The sequence below is a fragment of the Heloderma suspectum genome, chromosome 8, assembly GCF_057233095.1.
Source record: "Heloderma suspectum isolate Gila_16-S chromosome 8, 16-S_ref, whole genome shotgun sequence".
NCBI lineage: Eukaryota > Metazoa > Chordata > Lepidosauria > Squamata > Helodermatidae > Heloderma > Heloderma suspectum.
Window position 1 is genome coordinate 41,956,815 of NC_139465.1, and position 18,148 is coordinate 41,974,962.

General features: G+C 47.1%; 1 protein-coding gene across 11 annotated transcripts in view; it reads left to right on the plus strand.

Moving 5' to 3' along the window:
• Nucleotides 1–18,148, plus strand: part of CPNE2 (copine 2) — a 183,317-nt gene that overhangs the window by 97,962 nt on the left and 67,207 nt on the right. For all 11 annotated transcript variants that reach the window (XM_084812134.1, XM_084812130.1, XM_084812131.1 and 8 more), the window contains one exon: nucleotides 12,162–12,233. In XM_084812134.1, coding sequence (XP_084668260.1) covers nucleotides 12,162–12,233 — 72 coding nt within the window. The remainder of the gene's footprint in view (nucleotides 1–12,161; nucleotides 12,234–18,148) is intronic.

Here is an 18,148-nt window from a genome sequence, read left to right on the forward strand (position 1 = left end):
GGAGAGAAGGGTTAACCCTCCCTTTCCTGTGAATTGTCCCCCCCCCCCAACATCCATGTGGCAATTTTGCTTGGCAGGGCGGGGGGGGGGGGATGTCCATTGATGCCAATGGAAAGATTGGGCCTGGAATCTTTTAGGTGCCTAGCAACAGGGAGTGGGGTGTTGGTGTGTGACTAGCAAGACTCCAGGTTTCAGTGCTTGATACCTAGAGATGTCTGTCACCGGCCTCCCCGCTGCCGTCTGCTGCTACTGTTCAACGTTTATTTAGCACGAACAGGTGCTGTACGGAACATAGACGTGAGAGGCGGTTCCAGGCTCAGTGGGTGGAAGAGAAGATGCCAGGGGTTTTTTTCTTCTTTTTTCTTCTTCTTCTTCTTCTTCCAGTGTTCCCTGCAATATCTCTTCTTTTGAGTGCAAAGGCTGGACGTCCCTGCTTGCACCCAGGAAGGAGCTTGTGGTTAAGGATCGACTGGTATTTCTAGGCCCCTGTTCAGCTCCTGTTTTTTTAAGCAGGGGGCTTACTTTCAACTGAATAAAGGCTGAGGGACCAGCAACATGGCTCCATGTGGATATTATACACAAACACTTCTCCTGATCAGAATTAGGGCCTCCAGCTGGTGTTGTTGTTGTTGTTGTTTTTAAATAAAGTTATAGGAGAGTTGATCACAGAGCTCCAACTTATTTAGTTTGGTCCCAAAGGGACTAAAAACAGCATTCCCCAACCTGGCACCCTCCAGCTGTGTTGGACTACAACTCCCAGCATGCCCCAGCCAGCTGGAGAGCAGTAGGTTGGGGAAGTCTGGATTAAAATATCACCACAGGTGTTACCACAATGCAGTTGTATGATATATGCGATTGTTTGAGAAGATGCTAAGCACAGGATTTGGGTCCCCTCTTGTTGCAAACAGTCTGAATCTATATGGAAGATTTTGCTTAGTCTGTGTAGCTCAACTGGATTTATATAGTCTTAGGCTCTCTTCACATCTGGCATTTTATTCCACTACAAACTGTATCTTTTGATTCCTGATCCTTTCTGGGATTTAGACTGGCCCTGTAAACAGGCCTCTGTCATAGTGCCATATTTTTTCATGGCTGGGCCAAACTGCACGGAACAATCAGGACAGAAGGGGGCTGCTGGCGCCATACCGCCCTCCCCTCCCCTGATCATGGGTTCCTGTAACATGATTGATGGCTCCGCCCCATCCCCTCCACTCCCCCAAAGCAGGAGGGAATCGGAAGTGATCTGGATAGCAGACTATGGGAGCTGATCCCCTCCTTCCTCCGCAGGAGTGAGAGTCTTCTCAGTGGCTTACCCCAAGGTTGCTGGCGCTGCTAGTCCTTCTCTGCTAATTATGTCAGTGTGTGATGGAATTCAGTGCAGTATATTGCTTGCACTACTGAGTTTGAAGGGTATACCAATTTCCGGGTTCCCAACTACAGAAGTCAGAATCCACAAATGGACTTGTGTACAGTCAATGCACCAAGCCATCCCTAGCAGCCCCCCCTCCCCCGGTGACTGCTTCATGGGAGACACCTTCTTCATTAGACCCAGCTTGTCACCCCCCCCCCGCTTGCTGTTGTTGCTCGTCCCCCTTATTCTGGCTTTCCAACGACCCTGCAAGGTGGGCTAGGAGAAGAGATAGTGGCTGGCTAGGTGGGAGGGAGTACTATGGAAAACCACTGAAGCATTACTGCCTTATCTAAAACAACTCCACACCTCAAAAGGGAACTATTAAAAATGACCATTCTAAGCTCTACATGGTTAATTTATTCAGGGGAGGAGAAAAGGCACTTTTAATACCCACTGAAATCCTAACTGTCAAGCCTTTCTCCTATGTGGCTGAGAAGGGATACTTCCCCATCACCTGGGAGGAAAAAAAAAACATCAAAGTGGTGAGCAAAAGGGAGAAGAAGCAGTCAGTGAAGTCAATGGGAGGGGGAAGTTCCAAGTAAATGCACTGAAGGGGATGCACTCCTATGCATGCCTACTCAGAAGCAAGCCACACAGATTTCAGTGGCACTTACTCCCAGGAACGGAAAGCCTAACAGCCAATGAGTTTACTCAGAAGTAATCATTGCTGTGTTCAAGGGATCTTGGAGCCCGTAGTGGAATGGGAGAGAGGCAGAAACGGTCAGTGACCTGCCCCCCTTCCCACCAATTTGTTGTCATGCCAATGTTATTCAGCGTCACCCAGCACCACCCCCTCGCACACGCCTACACAAAACAGGAAAAAGCGCTAAAGGGGAAATAAGCAACATGGAGGAAATGGCGATTTCAGCTGCAAGCACAGAAAACGCCAGGTTTTCCCCGTTCTCAGATAACACGGAAAGAGGGAGTGGAAGTTGTGAGATAGCAGCAGAGAAGCAGCGGCATCATCTAACGCTCCTGTGAAAACTAGTGATTAAAGAAGAACAATCCTGCTAAAAATACTCAGGTGTTAAGAGTGCCTTAGTCACGATACAACTTTGTGCATCTTTGAATGCTGCTCAGCAGGATGCCAGGGTCAATATGAAGGCCTTGTCCTCAGCCTGTGTCTCTGAGCAGTACCCCTTCATACTGCAGTTGGGTTGGTATATATTTATACCAACCCATATATTTGAATGCTCTTCCGTACATGAAAATATCCTTGCATGTAGAAAACCAACATGCCGGGAAAGGCTATGCTGCAGCTCTTTTCTCTGACATGCTACTGTACTATGGGCAATGAAGTTTTTTTCTTTCTTTCTATGGAGGAGTAATTAAACATGTGACCCCCCCCCCAGTCTTGCTTCAGCCTCAGGTGGTCTAGGGAAGGGGGGAATTAACCATTTCTCCCTGCACTGTTTCCCCAACCTCTCAAGCTGGGGCCAGCCCAGCTCTTTGTTTCTGTTATGTGCCCTGTTGGGGAAAACTTACAGGCACATGTATTTTTGCCTGTCAGGACAAATAATTTGTAGTGTGGTGTATGTTGCATTGGGAAAACAGGAAGTGAGCAAAGGTTAAAATGTTTTTTAAAAATACCTCCCAATGCCATGGCTGTGGTTGCTTTTAATTAAAAACAAGGGGAGGGGGGGAGATCTTATCACAAATCTCTAATGTCTTGTCTAGTTTGGCCCTTAGTATTATTACGAGAGGGACCAGAACAAATGTTCCAGTCGGCAGTGCTCCTGTTCAGGGTTCCAGCCAGCCATGCCCTTTTCTGGGATATTCTATTCCATTCATCCTCACTTCAATTTTCCATTCTCCCCTCCACCAGACACTCTGTGTTTTGTAGCCACTGAGCATGCTCAGTCTTCATAGAGTTATTTTGGGATATTCTCCTAAATATTTTCTTTTTATTTCTTCAAACTTGCTGATTTGTGTGGATGGTGCAGTTTGGGCTATCTAAGGATCCATGTTCAAAGAATGAGTTTGCTGTTAGTTGTTGTTGTTCAGTCGTTCAGTTGTGTCCGACTCTTAGGATCATATTTTAGCTTAGCATCTTCTGCTAGTATTCATGTCTATTTCACAGTTCATAGTTTTTACAAATAAATAAATAAATTTAATTACTGATGTTAGTCTGGCAGTATAATATATAATATGTGTATCTACGTTGGTGTTTTATGTTTCAGTCGTATTATTACCTAGTGTGTGGGGTATGTCCTTATGGTGTTCCCCCCACACACACACGCACTTTGGTTATTGTTTGGATTATTTTTACTTTCCCCACCCCACTTTTTAATGGTCTAATTAGGGGTTCCCAAAATGTTGGGTTAGTGGGCACATTTGCAATTTTGGGAGAGCGTTGTGGGCACTCTCACAAAATGGTTGTCATGGGGAGGCATTACTCATTCATCAAATGGCTGCTGTGATAGGGATGGCCAGTCACAAAATATTCATTTCTCAGAAGGCAAACTGGTGAGAATCCAAGGAAAAGCCCAGTGCAGTGATTGTCCTCAGGGGTCCTCAACCTTATTGGGTCAGTGGACGCATTTGGAGTGTGTGTTGTGGGCACTCTCACAACATGGGTGCTATGAATATTCATTCCCCAGAAGGCAAATTGGTGAGAATAAAAGAAATGTAACTTGCCCAAGAACCTAAGCACAAGGCAAAAGTGGGGTCTGAGGTCTTTGAACCCAAACAAAGATGGTGCTGGAGGGCAACACTTTGCTTTGCATAATGCCAGCCTCCCAGTTAAAAAATAATTGTAAAAAATCTTAAGAAATAAAATTAAAATCAGGAGGGGCAAGGAGCCTAGTGGGCACCAAGGGAGGTGTCCGTGGGCACAGTGGTGCACATGGCGACCACGTTGGAGACTCTGAGTCCAGTATCAGAACATGAAAGCTGGAATTTCAGCAACCCAACTAGGTTTTGCAGTTGCACCATTGTCCCCCAGCCCAGAAATCCAAAGGCTTTGGCCTGGGGGTGAGCCCAGAATTTTAGCAACTCCAGCTCAAACCCTGAAGGCTGGTGACCACACTCTGAAGAGGGCCAGCAGTAAGAATCAGTTGCGAGATCAGTTAGAGAGCAGCTCTGTATTGTATCTGACTGAGTTAGGAAGGTCTGGCTTTCCATCTGCTTGACACTAATGAGAAAAAAAGAAGCGATTACCAGCTCATCTTGGGTCATCTCCACCAACAAAAGCTCTATGACTCACTGCTCTTTATTCAAATCATTTTGGAAAGCAAACAGCTAACAGGGAAGAGCTATTTTCAGCACTGGTCAATGTCATCCCACTGCCCAGCCCCCGCTCTCCCAGGCAAGATTTGAACAAGGACTCTTGAGTTGGGGAGAGATTCCTTACCCTGCTACAGTGAGGCAAGGAAACAATTTCTAGAGGGGTAGCCCTGTTAGTCTCTTGCAGCACCACCAACAAAGGAGCCTTGTCGTACCTTAAAGACTTAACAAATGTATTAATGGCATGCCGGTTCCATGCTTTTGAGGGCCCTTGGGTAGGACACCCTCCATGGGGCCCTGGGCATATGATGGACTCCTTAATGCATCACTTGAATTGTTTTGGTGTCACTGATGTTTTAGTTGTCTCATGGTTGTTCATGGTATTTTAGTGGATAATTGTTTTGTAGCTGCTTTAAATTGTGTATGTTTTAATTTTGTTGTAAGACGCCTTGAGTCTTTTTTGAGAAAGGTGTCTTAAGAAATCTAAAAAGAAATAATGATGTTGGTAGTGAAAGGAGAAAGGGGGTTGCCCAAACTCCTTACAGTGTAGGCAGGGACAAACAATTGCCCAGTAGACTGCCACCACCAGTTCACAAAAATTAAAACCACAAAATACAGCATAAAATACAATATAAAATATAATTGCTTAAAACTGTAGAAAAGTACAACCACAGTAAAATCTAGCAGCAATGCAGAGATTTAGAATGCAAGAGAGGCGACTGTACACATGGACATCACCAGATGGTCAATATCGAAAACAGATTGATTATGTCCTTTGCAGCCAAAGATGGAGAAGCTCTATACAGTCAGTCAGAACAAGACCTGGAGCTGACTGTGGCTCAGATCATGAGCTGCTTCTTGCAAAATTTTGGCTGAAATTGAAGAACATAGGGAAAACCACTAAACCATTCAGGTATAACCTAAATCATATCCCTTATGAATATACAGTGGAGGTGAGGAATAGATTTAAGGGATTAGACCGGATAGACAGAGTGCCTGAGGAACTATGGATGGAGGTCCGTAACATTGTTCAGGAGGCAGCAACTAAATCCATCCCAAAGCAAAAGAAATGCAAGAAAGCCAAGTGACTGTCTAATGAGGCTTTACAAGTAGCTGAGGAAAGAAGGGAAGCGAAAAGCAAGGGAGAAAGGGGAAGATATATCCAACTGAATACAGAGTTCCAGAGAATAGCAAGGAGAGACAAGAAGGCCTTCTTAAATGAACCATGCAAAGAAATCGAGGAAAACAACAGAATGGGAAAGACTAGAGATCTTTTCAAGAAAATCGGAGATCTCAAGGGAACGTTTTGTGCAAAGACGGGCATGATAAAGGACAAAGAAGGCAGGGACCTAACAGAAGCAGATGAGATTAAGAGGAGGTGGAAAGAATACACAGAAGAACTATACAGGAAAGATCTGAATGTCCCTGATAGCCATGATAGTGCGGTCACTGAACTTGAGCCGGACATCCTAGAGAGTGAAGTCAAGTGGGTCTTAGGAAGCATTACTAACAACAAAGCTTTTTCGATGCTGGAAAAACTGTGGTGCTGGAGAAGACTCTTACGAGTCCCCTGGACTGCAAGGAGGTCAAATCAGTCCATCCTAAAGGAAATCAACCCTGACTGCTCCTTGGAAGGACAGATACTGAAGCTGAAGCTCAAATATTTTGGCCACCAAATGCGAAGAGAAAACTCCCTGGAAAAGACCCTGATGCTGGGGAAGACTGAAGGCAAAAGGAGAAGGGGACGGCAGAGGATGAGATGGCTAGATAGCATCACTGATGCAATGAATAGGAACTTGAGCACACTCGGGGAGAGAGCGGAGGACAGGAAGGCCTGGCGTGCTATGGTCCATGGGGTCACGAAGAGTCGGACATGACTGAACGACTGAACATCAACAAAGCAGATTTTAAACAACAGAGATAAAAGACTAGAATGCTAAAATGCCTGGGAAAATAAAAAGGTCTTCACCTGGCTCTGGAAAGAGCACAATGCAGGTGCCAGGTGAACCTTTTTAGGAAGCTCATTCCACAACTGGGGTGCCACAGCAAAAAAAGGCCCTCTTCCAGGTCACCACCTGCCTCACTTCTTTTGGCAGGCACAGTCCTTCAGATAACCTGGCCCTAAGCTGTTTAGGGCTTTGAATGTTAATACCAGCACTTTGAATTGGGCCCAGACATGGACTGGCAGGCAGTGGAGCTGGGAAAGTACTGGCATAATATGATCACATTGGCCAGTCCCTGTTAACAGTCTTGCTGCCCTGTTTTGGGCCAGCTGAAGTTTCTGGACCATTTTCAAAGGCAGCCCCACGTATAACGCATTGCAGTAATCCAGAGGGGAAGTTGTCAGAGGTTTACCTGGAAGGAAGCATACACACAGTTCTAGAGGTAGAGATGAAGTTTACTTACATGGGGGAAAGAAGAAGGGATAAAAAAGTATACAAAAGTCAAAGGGAACCTTTGGAACAGTACTCCAGGCAAAAATAACAAAACAACACCTAAGCCTGTCCCATACATTCCCTAAGCATGGGTCTCCCAATGGTACAGGGCCCAATCCAGTATCCAAGAATTCACAAGCCCAAAAGCAAGTTGGCACAGGGAGATGGAGACGACTGGGCAACTCGAGTCTTCCCTTGTTATCCTCATGCCCTTGACAACGCCGGGAAGATCTCTGACTGCCAATCACAGGCCGACTCCAGCAGCATTCCCAAAATCCTATGAAGGAGCAGGGAAGTTCCCATAGGAAGGCAGCTGAGATCATTCAGCCAAATTCACTGAGTCTTACTCTGGCCTTGAAAGCCAGGGCTGTCTACAGATAACAGACCCACAGGTGGTTGCATTAAAGGTAAAGGTGTCCCCAACCAGTTGTGTCCGACTCTAGGGTGTGGTGCTCATCTCAATTTCTAAGCCGAAGAGCCAGCGCTGACCAAAGACGCTTCCGTGGCCATGTGGCGGGCATGACTGAACACCGAGGTGCACGGAACGCTGTTACCTTTCCTGCCGTGGCGGTACCTATTTATCTACTTGCAATTTCTTGCTTTTGAACTGCTAGGTTGGCAGCAGCTGGGACTGAAGACGGGAGCTCACTCCGTCACGCGGCACTCGGGTCTCGAACTGCTGTCCTGCCGACCTTCCGGTCTGCAGTTCAGCGTCTTAACCACTAAGCCACCGCGGCCCCTTGCATTACCATGTAATGCGATTACCATGCGCTGTTTCAGGCTGGACAAACGAGAAGTCTCGCATACAGAGTACAGAAAGAAAATGGAGTTCTTAACAATGATGATAAGTAATTGCTATGATTATTTCACAGATGAAAACAGATGTGCAACGCTGATTCCAGGTTTTGGGGGTCCTTGGGCAAGATGCTCTGTGTGTGCCCACCTCCTCCTCTTCTGTTGCTGCTGCAGCTGCACATTCGTTTGCCTCTCCCCCTGGGTCCAGTCTCCATCACCTCCCTGATAAGGCATATGGAGGTTACTTGTCCTCCTGGTTCCTCTTGCTGCTTGTGAAGGTTTGAGGCTTACAGAGGCAAGGAAAAGGAAAAGCTTAGGCCTAGAGGCCTGGAGATTTTTGGGGGGGAGGGGGTATCCCTGAGAGGAATAGTTTCATTTCCCTGATTAAGTTTCATTTTCATTTCCCCAGTTAAATTTCATTTTTAAAAATTTTTTGAATGTCTTTTGTATCACTCAGCTCTATTATGTAAATGGCGTTAGTTGAGATTTGCTTGCTTTAATTCACCAGTAAACTGTTGTGGTTAAACCCTGTGTCTAGAGTGTCAACCACCCCATGCCTACAGCCTAAACCCCACATAACTGGAAAGGGGAAGGTACAAGAAGGAAGGTGGGTCTCTTAAGGAGGCAAGAGATCCTTAAGGAGTTGCTCGGGGGGTCCAGGTCATAAGGGGAACCCTGACACTGCTTGCTCACTGGGAGAGGTTTGGTGAACAGGTAGTGGCAGCAGCAGCAAGGAAGGGAAGCAGCAGGGACAGGAGGGTCTGGGAATCGGCCCTGGGACCCCTCTATTGGGACACGGGCCTTGGCAGCCACCTGAGATGCTGCCCCCGAAGATGGCCCTGCAAACATACTTGGTTCTTGTACCCAGAATTACTGCCTGAGCCCCCATCCCCAATAACTCTCTTGGGTCCTCCCTGCAGAACAGGGTGGCACTGGGCCCTTTTGCCAGGCAAATGCTCATCCTGGGCCAGCCCTGCTGGGTTTTTATTGTTGCCTTTTGTACAGTAGAGGCTGGGGCCCTGATGCCAGTGGGGCGAAGAATCCGCTCCGGGTTTCAGTCAGAACCAGTCAGAACTCTAAAGGAGCGATGTGAGGCGTGGAAACTCCTTTAGAGTTCTGACTGATTCTGACTTAAACCCAGACTGGAATCACCACCCCACTGACATTGGAGCCACCAGCCTCCATTGCTTTCGTAGTATGTAAGTGGGATCCGGAGCACCATGTTACAGCTTGGAGTGCTCCTGTTCGCTCTTCCAATTAGCCAGCCGTGACCTCCTTCAGGATATTTCCTTCCATCGCCCTGCCCCCCGCCCAAAGTCGCCATTCCATGGTTGCTCAGCCCACTCATTCCTCATTGGGTTGTTTTTGAGTGCCCCCTCCCTTTAGCAATTTTTCCCCCTAAACATTTTTTTGGGGCCTTTCTGCAATCCTGGAGGTTTCCCTGACCCTGCTGATACCACCCTCTTGCACATGCATAATACCATGTGCTATATAAGCAACGGCACTCGTGCCCAGACATCAGAACTAGAAGGAGGTGGTCTCGGACTTGGTGTTGAGGACCCCCAGGATGATGGTCCTGGGGGATCTCAACTTCCATGCTGAGGCCGCTGTATCCGGGGCGGCTCAGGACTTCATGGCCGCCATGACAACCAAGGGGCTGTCCCAACATGTCATCGGCCCAACGCATACAAAAGGACACACACTTGATCTGGTTTTCTCGACTGGGCAGGAGGATGGTGATCTGAAAGTGGAGGAGTTAACATCTGTCCCTTTGTCATGGACAGATCACTTCCTGCTGAGGTTTAGACTCCTGGCGGCCTTTCCCCTCTGCAAGGGTGGGGGACCTATTAAAATGGTCCGCCCCCGGAGATTAATGGATTCCGATGGATTCCAGAGGGCTCTGGGGGATTTTCCTGCTGGTATGGCTGGTGCTCCTGAAGAAGCCCAGGTCGCTCTGTGGAATGCAGAGATGACTCAGGCGGTTGACACGATCGCGCCCAAGCGCCCTCTCCCTCTGAGCAGAGCCCGGCCAGCTCCTTGGTATACACCTGAGCTGAGGGCAATGAAGCAAGAGGGGAGACGGCTAGAACGCAGGTGGAGGAAAACTCATGCTGAGTCTGACCGCACACAGGTAAGAGGCCACTATCAAGCCTACTCTGTGGCGATGAGGGTGGCAAAGAGACAGTTCTTTTCCACCAGCATTGCATCTTCTCAGTGTCGTCCAGCGGAGATTTTCTGAGTGGTTCGTGGCCTGTTACATTCTGGGCCAGGGAGAGAGATGGTGGAACCCTTGGTAGCACGCTGTGACGAGTTTGCATGGCACTTTGAAGATAAAGTCGCTCAGATTCGTCATGAGTTGGACACCACCATTAATGCAGTTCCATTGGTAGAGGCGTTCAGAGCACCGTCTGGTCCAGTTTTATTGGATGAGTTTCAGTTACTGAGGCCTGAGGATGCGGACAAGGTGCTTGGCCAAGTCCGATCGACCACTTGTGTGCTTGACCCTTGCTCTTCATGGCTTATTAAATCAAACAAGGAGGGGATGTCTGGCTGGGTCCAGGAGGTTGTAAATTCCTCCTTGAGAGAGGGAGTGGGGCCTGCCGCTTTAAAAGAGGCGGTAATTAGACCACTCCTGAAAAAGCCTAACCTGGACCCAGAGGATGTTAACAATTATAGGCCAGTGGCCAACATCCCCTTCCTGGGCAAGGTGCTTGAGCGGGTGGTTGTAGGACAGCTCCAGGCACTGTTGAATTAAATGGATTATCTAGATCCATTTCAGTTGGGCTTCAGGCCTGGTTTTGGAACAGAAACTGCCTTGGTCGCTCTGTGGGATGACCTCTGCTGGGAGAGGGACAGGGGGAGTGTGACCCTGTTGATTCTTCTGGACCTCTCAGCGGCTTTTGATACCATCGACCATGGTATCCTTCTGGATAGGTTGTCTGGGTTGGGAGTTGGAGGCACTGCACTACAGTGGTTCCGCTCCTACTTGGATGGCCGATTCCAGAAGGTGGTGCTGGGGGATTATTGCTCTGTGCCGTAGCAATTGTGCCATGGGGTTCCACAGGGCTCTATTTTATCCCCTATGCTGTTTAACATCTACATGAAACCGCTGGGGGAGGTTATCCGGAGGTGTGGGCTGAGGTGCCATCAATATGTGGATGACACCCAGCTGTACCTCTCTTTCTCATCAAACCCAGGTGAGGCAGTGGCTGTTCTGAATCAGTGCCTGGGCACGGTAATGGACTGGAAGAGGGCCAATAAACTGAAACTCAATCCAGAGAAGACGGAGGTACTGTTAGTGGGTGGTTCGTCTGCCTGGCTAGATGATATTCAACCTGTTCTGGAGGGGGTTGCACTCCCCCTAAAGGATCGGGTTCGTAGTTTGGGGGTGCTCTTGGATCCAGAACTGTCACTTGAAGCACAGGTGAACTCAGTGGCACGGAGCACTTTTTATCAGCTTAGGCTGGTATACCAACTACGCCCTTGCGTTATTCGTGGGGCTGCCTTTGAAAATGGTCCGGAAACTTCAGCTGGTCCAAAATAGGGCAGCAAGATTGTTAACAGGGACTGGCCTGTGAGCTCATATTACGCCAGTACTTTTCCAGCTGCACTGGCTGCCAGTCCATTTCCGGGCCCGATTCAAAGTGCTGGTGTTAACATTCAAAGCCCTTAACGGCTTGGGGCCAGGTTACCTGAAGGATCGCCTCCTCCCATATGTGGCTGCCCGGACCTTAAGATCATCGTCAGCGGCCCTCCTCCGTGAGCCCCTGCCAAAGGAAGTGAGGCGGGTGGCTACTAGGAGGAGGGCTTTTTCTGCTGTGGCACCCTGGCTCTGGAATGAGCTCCCTAGTGAGGTTCGCCTGGTGCCTACATTGTATTCCTTTCGGTGCCAGGTGAAGACCTTTTTATTTGCCCAGGCATTTTAGCATTTTAGCTTTCTAAATTTTTAGCTTTGCTGTTTTAAATCTGTATTTTAAACTCCTGCACTGCTGCTAGGTTTTATTGTGGTTGTATTGTTATATTGTGGTTTTATTGTTCTATATATTTTAAATTGTTTTATTGTGTGCTGTTTGGTTTTAATTTTTGTGAACCGCCCAGAGAGCTTCGGCTATTGGGCGGTATAGAAATTAAATAAATAAAATAAAAATAAATAAAATAAGGAATGGCCGGCTTGTTGGGCGGTTTTGCACAGCGATGTTTCCCCTTAAAGGCACGGCTTCCTTCATCATTTAGGGCTCAAATTTAGGGCGTGTGTGGCTTGCTGAGAATGAAGGAAGGTCTCCCTTGTTTTTCAGATAGCAGCCCAGGAGCTGTCGGACAACCGTGTGATTACTCTCAGTATGGCTGGCAGAAAGCTGGATAAAAAGGTACGTGTTTGGGGGGCTTTGTCGCCCCCACAAGTATATTCACGAGGATGCAGTATGTAACCAATTATGGAATCTCTTATATTTACTGTGACATTCTTGAGTATATGCCTGCAGTGAAATCTCATTAAGTGAAACCTCGCACAAGCCTTAAGTGTGTGGCAGGCCATTTCCCACTGTATTTTCAGTGTCAGATGTCTTGCAGCGTAAAACATCTCATGTTTGGAATATTGCAACCTTTTCTCCAAGTTACTGGAAGGGGGCAGTGTTGCAGTTAGTTAGTTCATGGGGATTTTTTGACCATAGCTAGCCTCGGGATCTCTGTAGCCTGCAGTGTGGTTTCCTGTGACTTCTTCCTTTTGTTCCTTCCTTCCCCACTCCCCTTTCTGACATCCACCATTGCTGGGAACACATGCGTTTGCTCTCTCACTCCTGACGGTGTAGTGGAACACAAAATGGATTGAACAAACTCCTTTTGAAATTCTATGCTGTACCTGCATTGTACATGCAAGAATGTTTGTGAGTAAAACTGTTTCCTTCACTGAAGAAGGGCATGGTCTCCTTTTATCATGCTAAGATAGCCTCTGTGCATATGGGACAAGGAAACACTCATTCTGTTTTGCCTTTTTGTTTTGTCTCTGCTAATTGCCTTTCTAACAGGAGGCATCATTACTAAATAATCCCATCATTTTATTCACCAAGGAAACTCACACTAGGTACAATGAAGCACAAGTGGAGTGGGTGGAGATCCTGAGTGCATAACTAGGGGAGGAGCCACAACTCAGTGGTAGAGCACCCACTTTGCACGCAGGAGATCTCCAGGTAGAGCTGGAATACGCCCTGCAAACAGCTAAAAACAATTTCAATAAAATACTAGACCTATTCAAACAGCCTGGCATAAATGCCCCATCATATGCCATTAAACGCCTGGAAGTAGAGAATAGTCTTAACCTGATGCTGAAAAGATGACAGTGTTGGCACCAGGGAGGACTCAGTGGGGACGTCATTCTATAATTGGGGGGTCACCAGCAAAAAGGCCCTCTCCCTTGTTGCCACCTTCTGAGCTTCCCTCAGCACCCTTCTGAGCACCCTTAGAGATGGCACTTGGAGGAAGGCCTCGGATGAAAACATGTTTTCAAAAGACAGCCAGTGTGGTTAGAGTGTTGGTCTGGGACTCAGGAAATCCAAGTTCTAGTCCCCATTTGGCCAGTGAGTGACTTTGAGCCAGTCACTGACTCTCGACCTAACCTATCTCATAGTGTTGCTGTGAGGATAAAATGGAGAGGAGGAGGTCCATGAAGATAGCACTCTTCAAGTACTTGAAAGGTTGTCACAGAGAGGAAGGCCAGGATCTCTTCTTGATCATCCCAGAGTGCAGGACACGGAATAATGGGCTCAAGTTACAGGAAGCCAGATTCCGGCTGAACATAAGGAAAACGTCCTGACTGTAAGAGCAACATGACAATGGAACCAATTACCTGGGGAGGTGGTGGGCTCTCCCACACTGGAGGCCTTCAAGACGAGGCTGGACAGCCATTTGTCAGGGGATGCTCTGACTTGGATTCCTACATTGAGCAGGGGGTTGGACTCGATGGCCTTGTAAGCCCCTTCCAACCCTGCTATTCTATGATTCTATGCCTGAAACCACAGAGAGCCACTGCCAGTTGGTGTGGACAATACTGGGCTAGAAGGACCAAAAGTTTGACTCCGTATCAGGCAGCTTCCTGTGTTCCTGTGAGCTACCCAAGCACATCTCTGGTTGATTCTGAGATGCCTTTTCTACACTTATCTCACACCGAGTGCCCTGGAAACGGTGAGGAGTCTTTGTAACACAATTAGAAGGAATGCTACTTCAGTAGCACTTTAGTTTGCTGTCTTTTCAACCAGCCACTGCAGCTGTGCCTTTGACAGCAGCTCCATGGGCAGTCATTAACAGGAGAGAGGCTGTAGCTCAGTGGTAGAGCGCCTGCTTTGCATGCAGACGATCCCATCTTCAATCCCAGCAGCATCTCCAGGTAGGGCTAGGAAGGAATCCTGCCTGAAACTGTAGAGAGCCACTGCTGTCAGTGTCAGTTAGAAGGACCAGTAGTCAGCAGAAGGACCAGTAGTCAGTAGAAGGCAGCTTCCTATGTTCCTAACTGTTTTAGTTCTGAATATAAATACAAGACTTTCTCCTACCTTAGGCTTCAGTTAGCTGTTCCTCGGATTCTGTCCTTTTCCATTCAGAAAACTGTGAGATTCATTCAGACATTTAAGTTATTTAAGTTATTTAAGTTATTGAGGCTCCAGGAAACAAAGGGGCAGCACTAATTTTCTCACTAGTCTTCCAGAGAACAGAGTTCCTAATAACTTGTCCGAACTAAAAACATAAATAATTCCTCCCCTCTCCCTTTGCCTCCTCAGTTGCATTAATTTTTGGCTGAGCTGCTGCAAACGCCTTTGGCCATTTGCACAGCATGATGCTGAAAGTAAGGATGTCCATCATTTGCAAATATGGCCCTTTTGGGGTCTGACGTATTCCTGCTGCCTGCCCAGTTTGGCTTGCATTTGCAAGCCAAGCCATGTTCTTTTCCTGAAATCTGAGAATTTTTTCATTTTTTAAATTTCATAAACAGAAAATTGCACAAGCAAATTCCAGCTGGAATTTGTGCAACTTTCTCTTTACGAAACTTGTCCCCAAAATCTGTGAGCTGGCCTGACTTGATGTAGATTGAGTTGGGGTAGCTCATGGAGAAGTGAGCCATAGACCAGGTGGCGAAGCTGATGAAAGCTCAGTGAGTTCCACCCCCCGGACGGATTCCTGCAGCATCGCTAGCTGAAAGGGTGTGAGCCAGGTTTGCCAGCACAATGCAGCAGAGAGCAAAAACAGTTGAAGGATATACTTGGGACCCAGAAGAGGTAGGGAGATGGGGACTGGCGAATTTAGTAAGGTACGCAGTTCCTCCCCGTTCCCAGACTGTTTGAAGACCTCTTCAGTATCCAGTTTCTGAACTTTTGTTAGCTCTCCTGCTTTCCTATACATCTTCATATCATGAGATCTAGAAGCCTGGTATATTTTTGAGAGAAAATGAAAGTTGAGAGTTGTATCTCTTTTTGGAGTGCAAATTCTATGCACTGTAGACCTTTTGGTGCCAGGCCTTGTCCTTTTGGCGCCAGGCAGAAACCTTTTTTATTTCCCCAAGCTTTTTAGATACAGTTTTAATCCTGCTGAGTGTTTTATGCTGCTTTTATGAAGATGTGGTTTTTAGCTTGCTTTGTTTTGTCTTTGTAAAAATGATTGCATGGTGTATTGAAATGCTTACAATAAACAAACATATTGGGTCTGTACCAATGGATGGGTGCCATGTGTGTGCTTTTGAGAAACTCTTGTGCATCTATAAATCAGGTGGTGTAAACTGATTGAAAACAAGCAGTCCTTTAACAGGAAAAGCTGTAAAGGCCCTATTGAAAGAGACAGCACAGGAATGTTGGCGAGAGTCGGTTTGTTTTTCAGGGTTGTTCCATGTGGTGCAGGTTAAGGTTAGTGGCACCTGATGAAAAGGAACTGGAAGAGGAGTGCTCTGTGCTTTGTTGGTCTACGTTGTATATTTTTCCTCGGGGACACCTCTGCTTTTAAAAATATTTCCCCTCTGGTTTCTTAGGATTTTCTTTTCTGTAGCTGTTTCCACAGGCACACCACTTGGAATTCAAATGATCATCCATTCAGATATGCAGCTTCGATTGAAAATTGCCAGCTGCTTACCTCTTTAGTTATTTATTATAATTCATTTTTACCCTGCTTTTCACGGGGCTTCCAAATGAGACTTTTATTGTGCCATCACCTTGCCTCATTCATTGAATTTTACAGTGAGTCCAGACAACAAGGTCTTTAATTTGTAACCCTCCCATGTTTTCCCACTGCTTCTTCAGTCATTTTTCCTTACCAGAAAAAAATCTGTTGAGGAGGAAAAGCTGGAATAGGCACACAATACCTGTGTCATGGACCAGGATCCTGACCCCTTGTGCTCAGAACAAGAGGCCTCTGAGTTAACTGTTCAGGGAGAGGACTCAGTTACAGAAAAGCATCATATTTCCTCAGGACTCAATTCTCCAGGAAGACCCCAGGGACTCCCCCCTCCCACCACATCCAGAGGAGCAGTGCCATTCTTGGACTGAGGACACCAGCCATGAAGAGCCTAGCATACCACAGCCATGCCTGTGTCATCACAGCCTGAGGCTGCTAAAACAGACAGGGCACTTTTAAGAGAAAAGGCCTTTGTTAGTGTAGAGGCAGGACTAACCAGCCTAAAGGAAGTCAAAAGCCTACTTAAGGCTCAGTCACAATCTGCTGCTTGTTGGAGCAACATACAGACAAGCTTGTCTGGCTTCCAGCCCCACCTGGAGCTATCCGTGGTGCTGTCCTATTCCCATTCCTGTCTCCCTGGGAAACCTGCTTGCCCAAAACTCTGGTAAAGACCCAGTCCATATGGGAACCCTGTAATCCAGGCCTTACCAGTGTCCAATGATGCCACGACTGGAGGCAAAACAGAACACCTTTTTGATTGGTAGCTGTAGGAGCCTTCCATCTGGAAGCACCCGTAGTGATGGCTGAGGCTGGATTCAAATATGATATGGAGTGTCTATATGTGCATGTGTGTGTGTGTCTGCAAGTTTGCCCACATGGGGTTTCCCACACTGAGCCTTGTTCAGGCATTAAGTCCAAACAGGTTATGTAAGGGACACACGGTTGTGTACACTGGTCTCACCCCCAATGTCCCTGCACGCACTGCCCCTGCCCACTCCATCTCCAGCCATACAGATACTGACTGAATTGACAGTTTAATCTTCTTCCAACACTGGTGATGGGACAGCATCCTCCACAGCACCAGAGCGCAGTAGACTAACTTAGGGGCACAGGGCGGGCTCTGTGGCCCTCACAGCTCTGTCCTTCAGCACTCCCTGCATCTGCAGCTCTGTCCACTGTTTCAATTCAACAGGCCCTTCTAGCTTGAGACTAGACAAGTCCAGTCATATAAATTGGTCAGTTATCCCCTATTTGAACTCTCAATGCTGCAAAATGTTGTTTAGCATAATAGTGCAGCAGGCCAAGATTGAGGGTCAAAGTAGACCAGATGTAGGAGAGACATCTGGAGTTTTCTGATTTTTAAAAAAATTGAAAGTAGCTGACTGAATTGATAGTTGAATCTTATTCCAACACTGGTGATGGGACCAAATACCTCTTGCCTTCTGCACCTTGGATAGCTGCTTTAGAGTTTTGAATGGTTCTGACTGAAACCCAGAGCGGATTCACCGCCCCACTGACATCGGAGCCACCAGCCTCCACTGTTAGAAATGTAATAAATAAATAGCTGATGGAGGCTGAAACTTACAGTAGAGAGGGATGGATATTCCTTTCGTTTCCTGAAGTTTGTCTGCTTACAGTTGCGCTCCCCACAGGGGAAAACAACACTGGGTTCCTGATTCTTTGCTGGGAAAGCCACTGGGGGTGGATTTTGCACAGATAACAGGCAAAAGGACTAAGCATCCCCTCTTGCCCACTGATGTTCCATTCTTGATTGCAGCCTTCAGTGCTTCTTTGCAATTTTTAAAAGCCAAGAGACTATTCACACATCTCCCACATATTGTCTACCTTGGCCCTTGGGCATAACTATTGGGTAGCCCTTTAAATAGGCCAGCTGACCAGCACAGCAGGCAATTTTGCCAATTAAAGCCCCTGGCATTGCTGATAAAGTTGCTCAGAATTCGTACGTTGTGATGTCTTTTGTGTGTCAGCACCAGGAGGCAGTTTCATACCAAGAACGTTCATTGCTTTGGGGAAATAACGCAGTATGTGGATGCTTGCTACTCACTCGTGTTTAGATTGTCACGATTTATAGACCTGTGCCTCTTATTCATTTGAATTCTATTGCAGGGAGAAC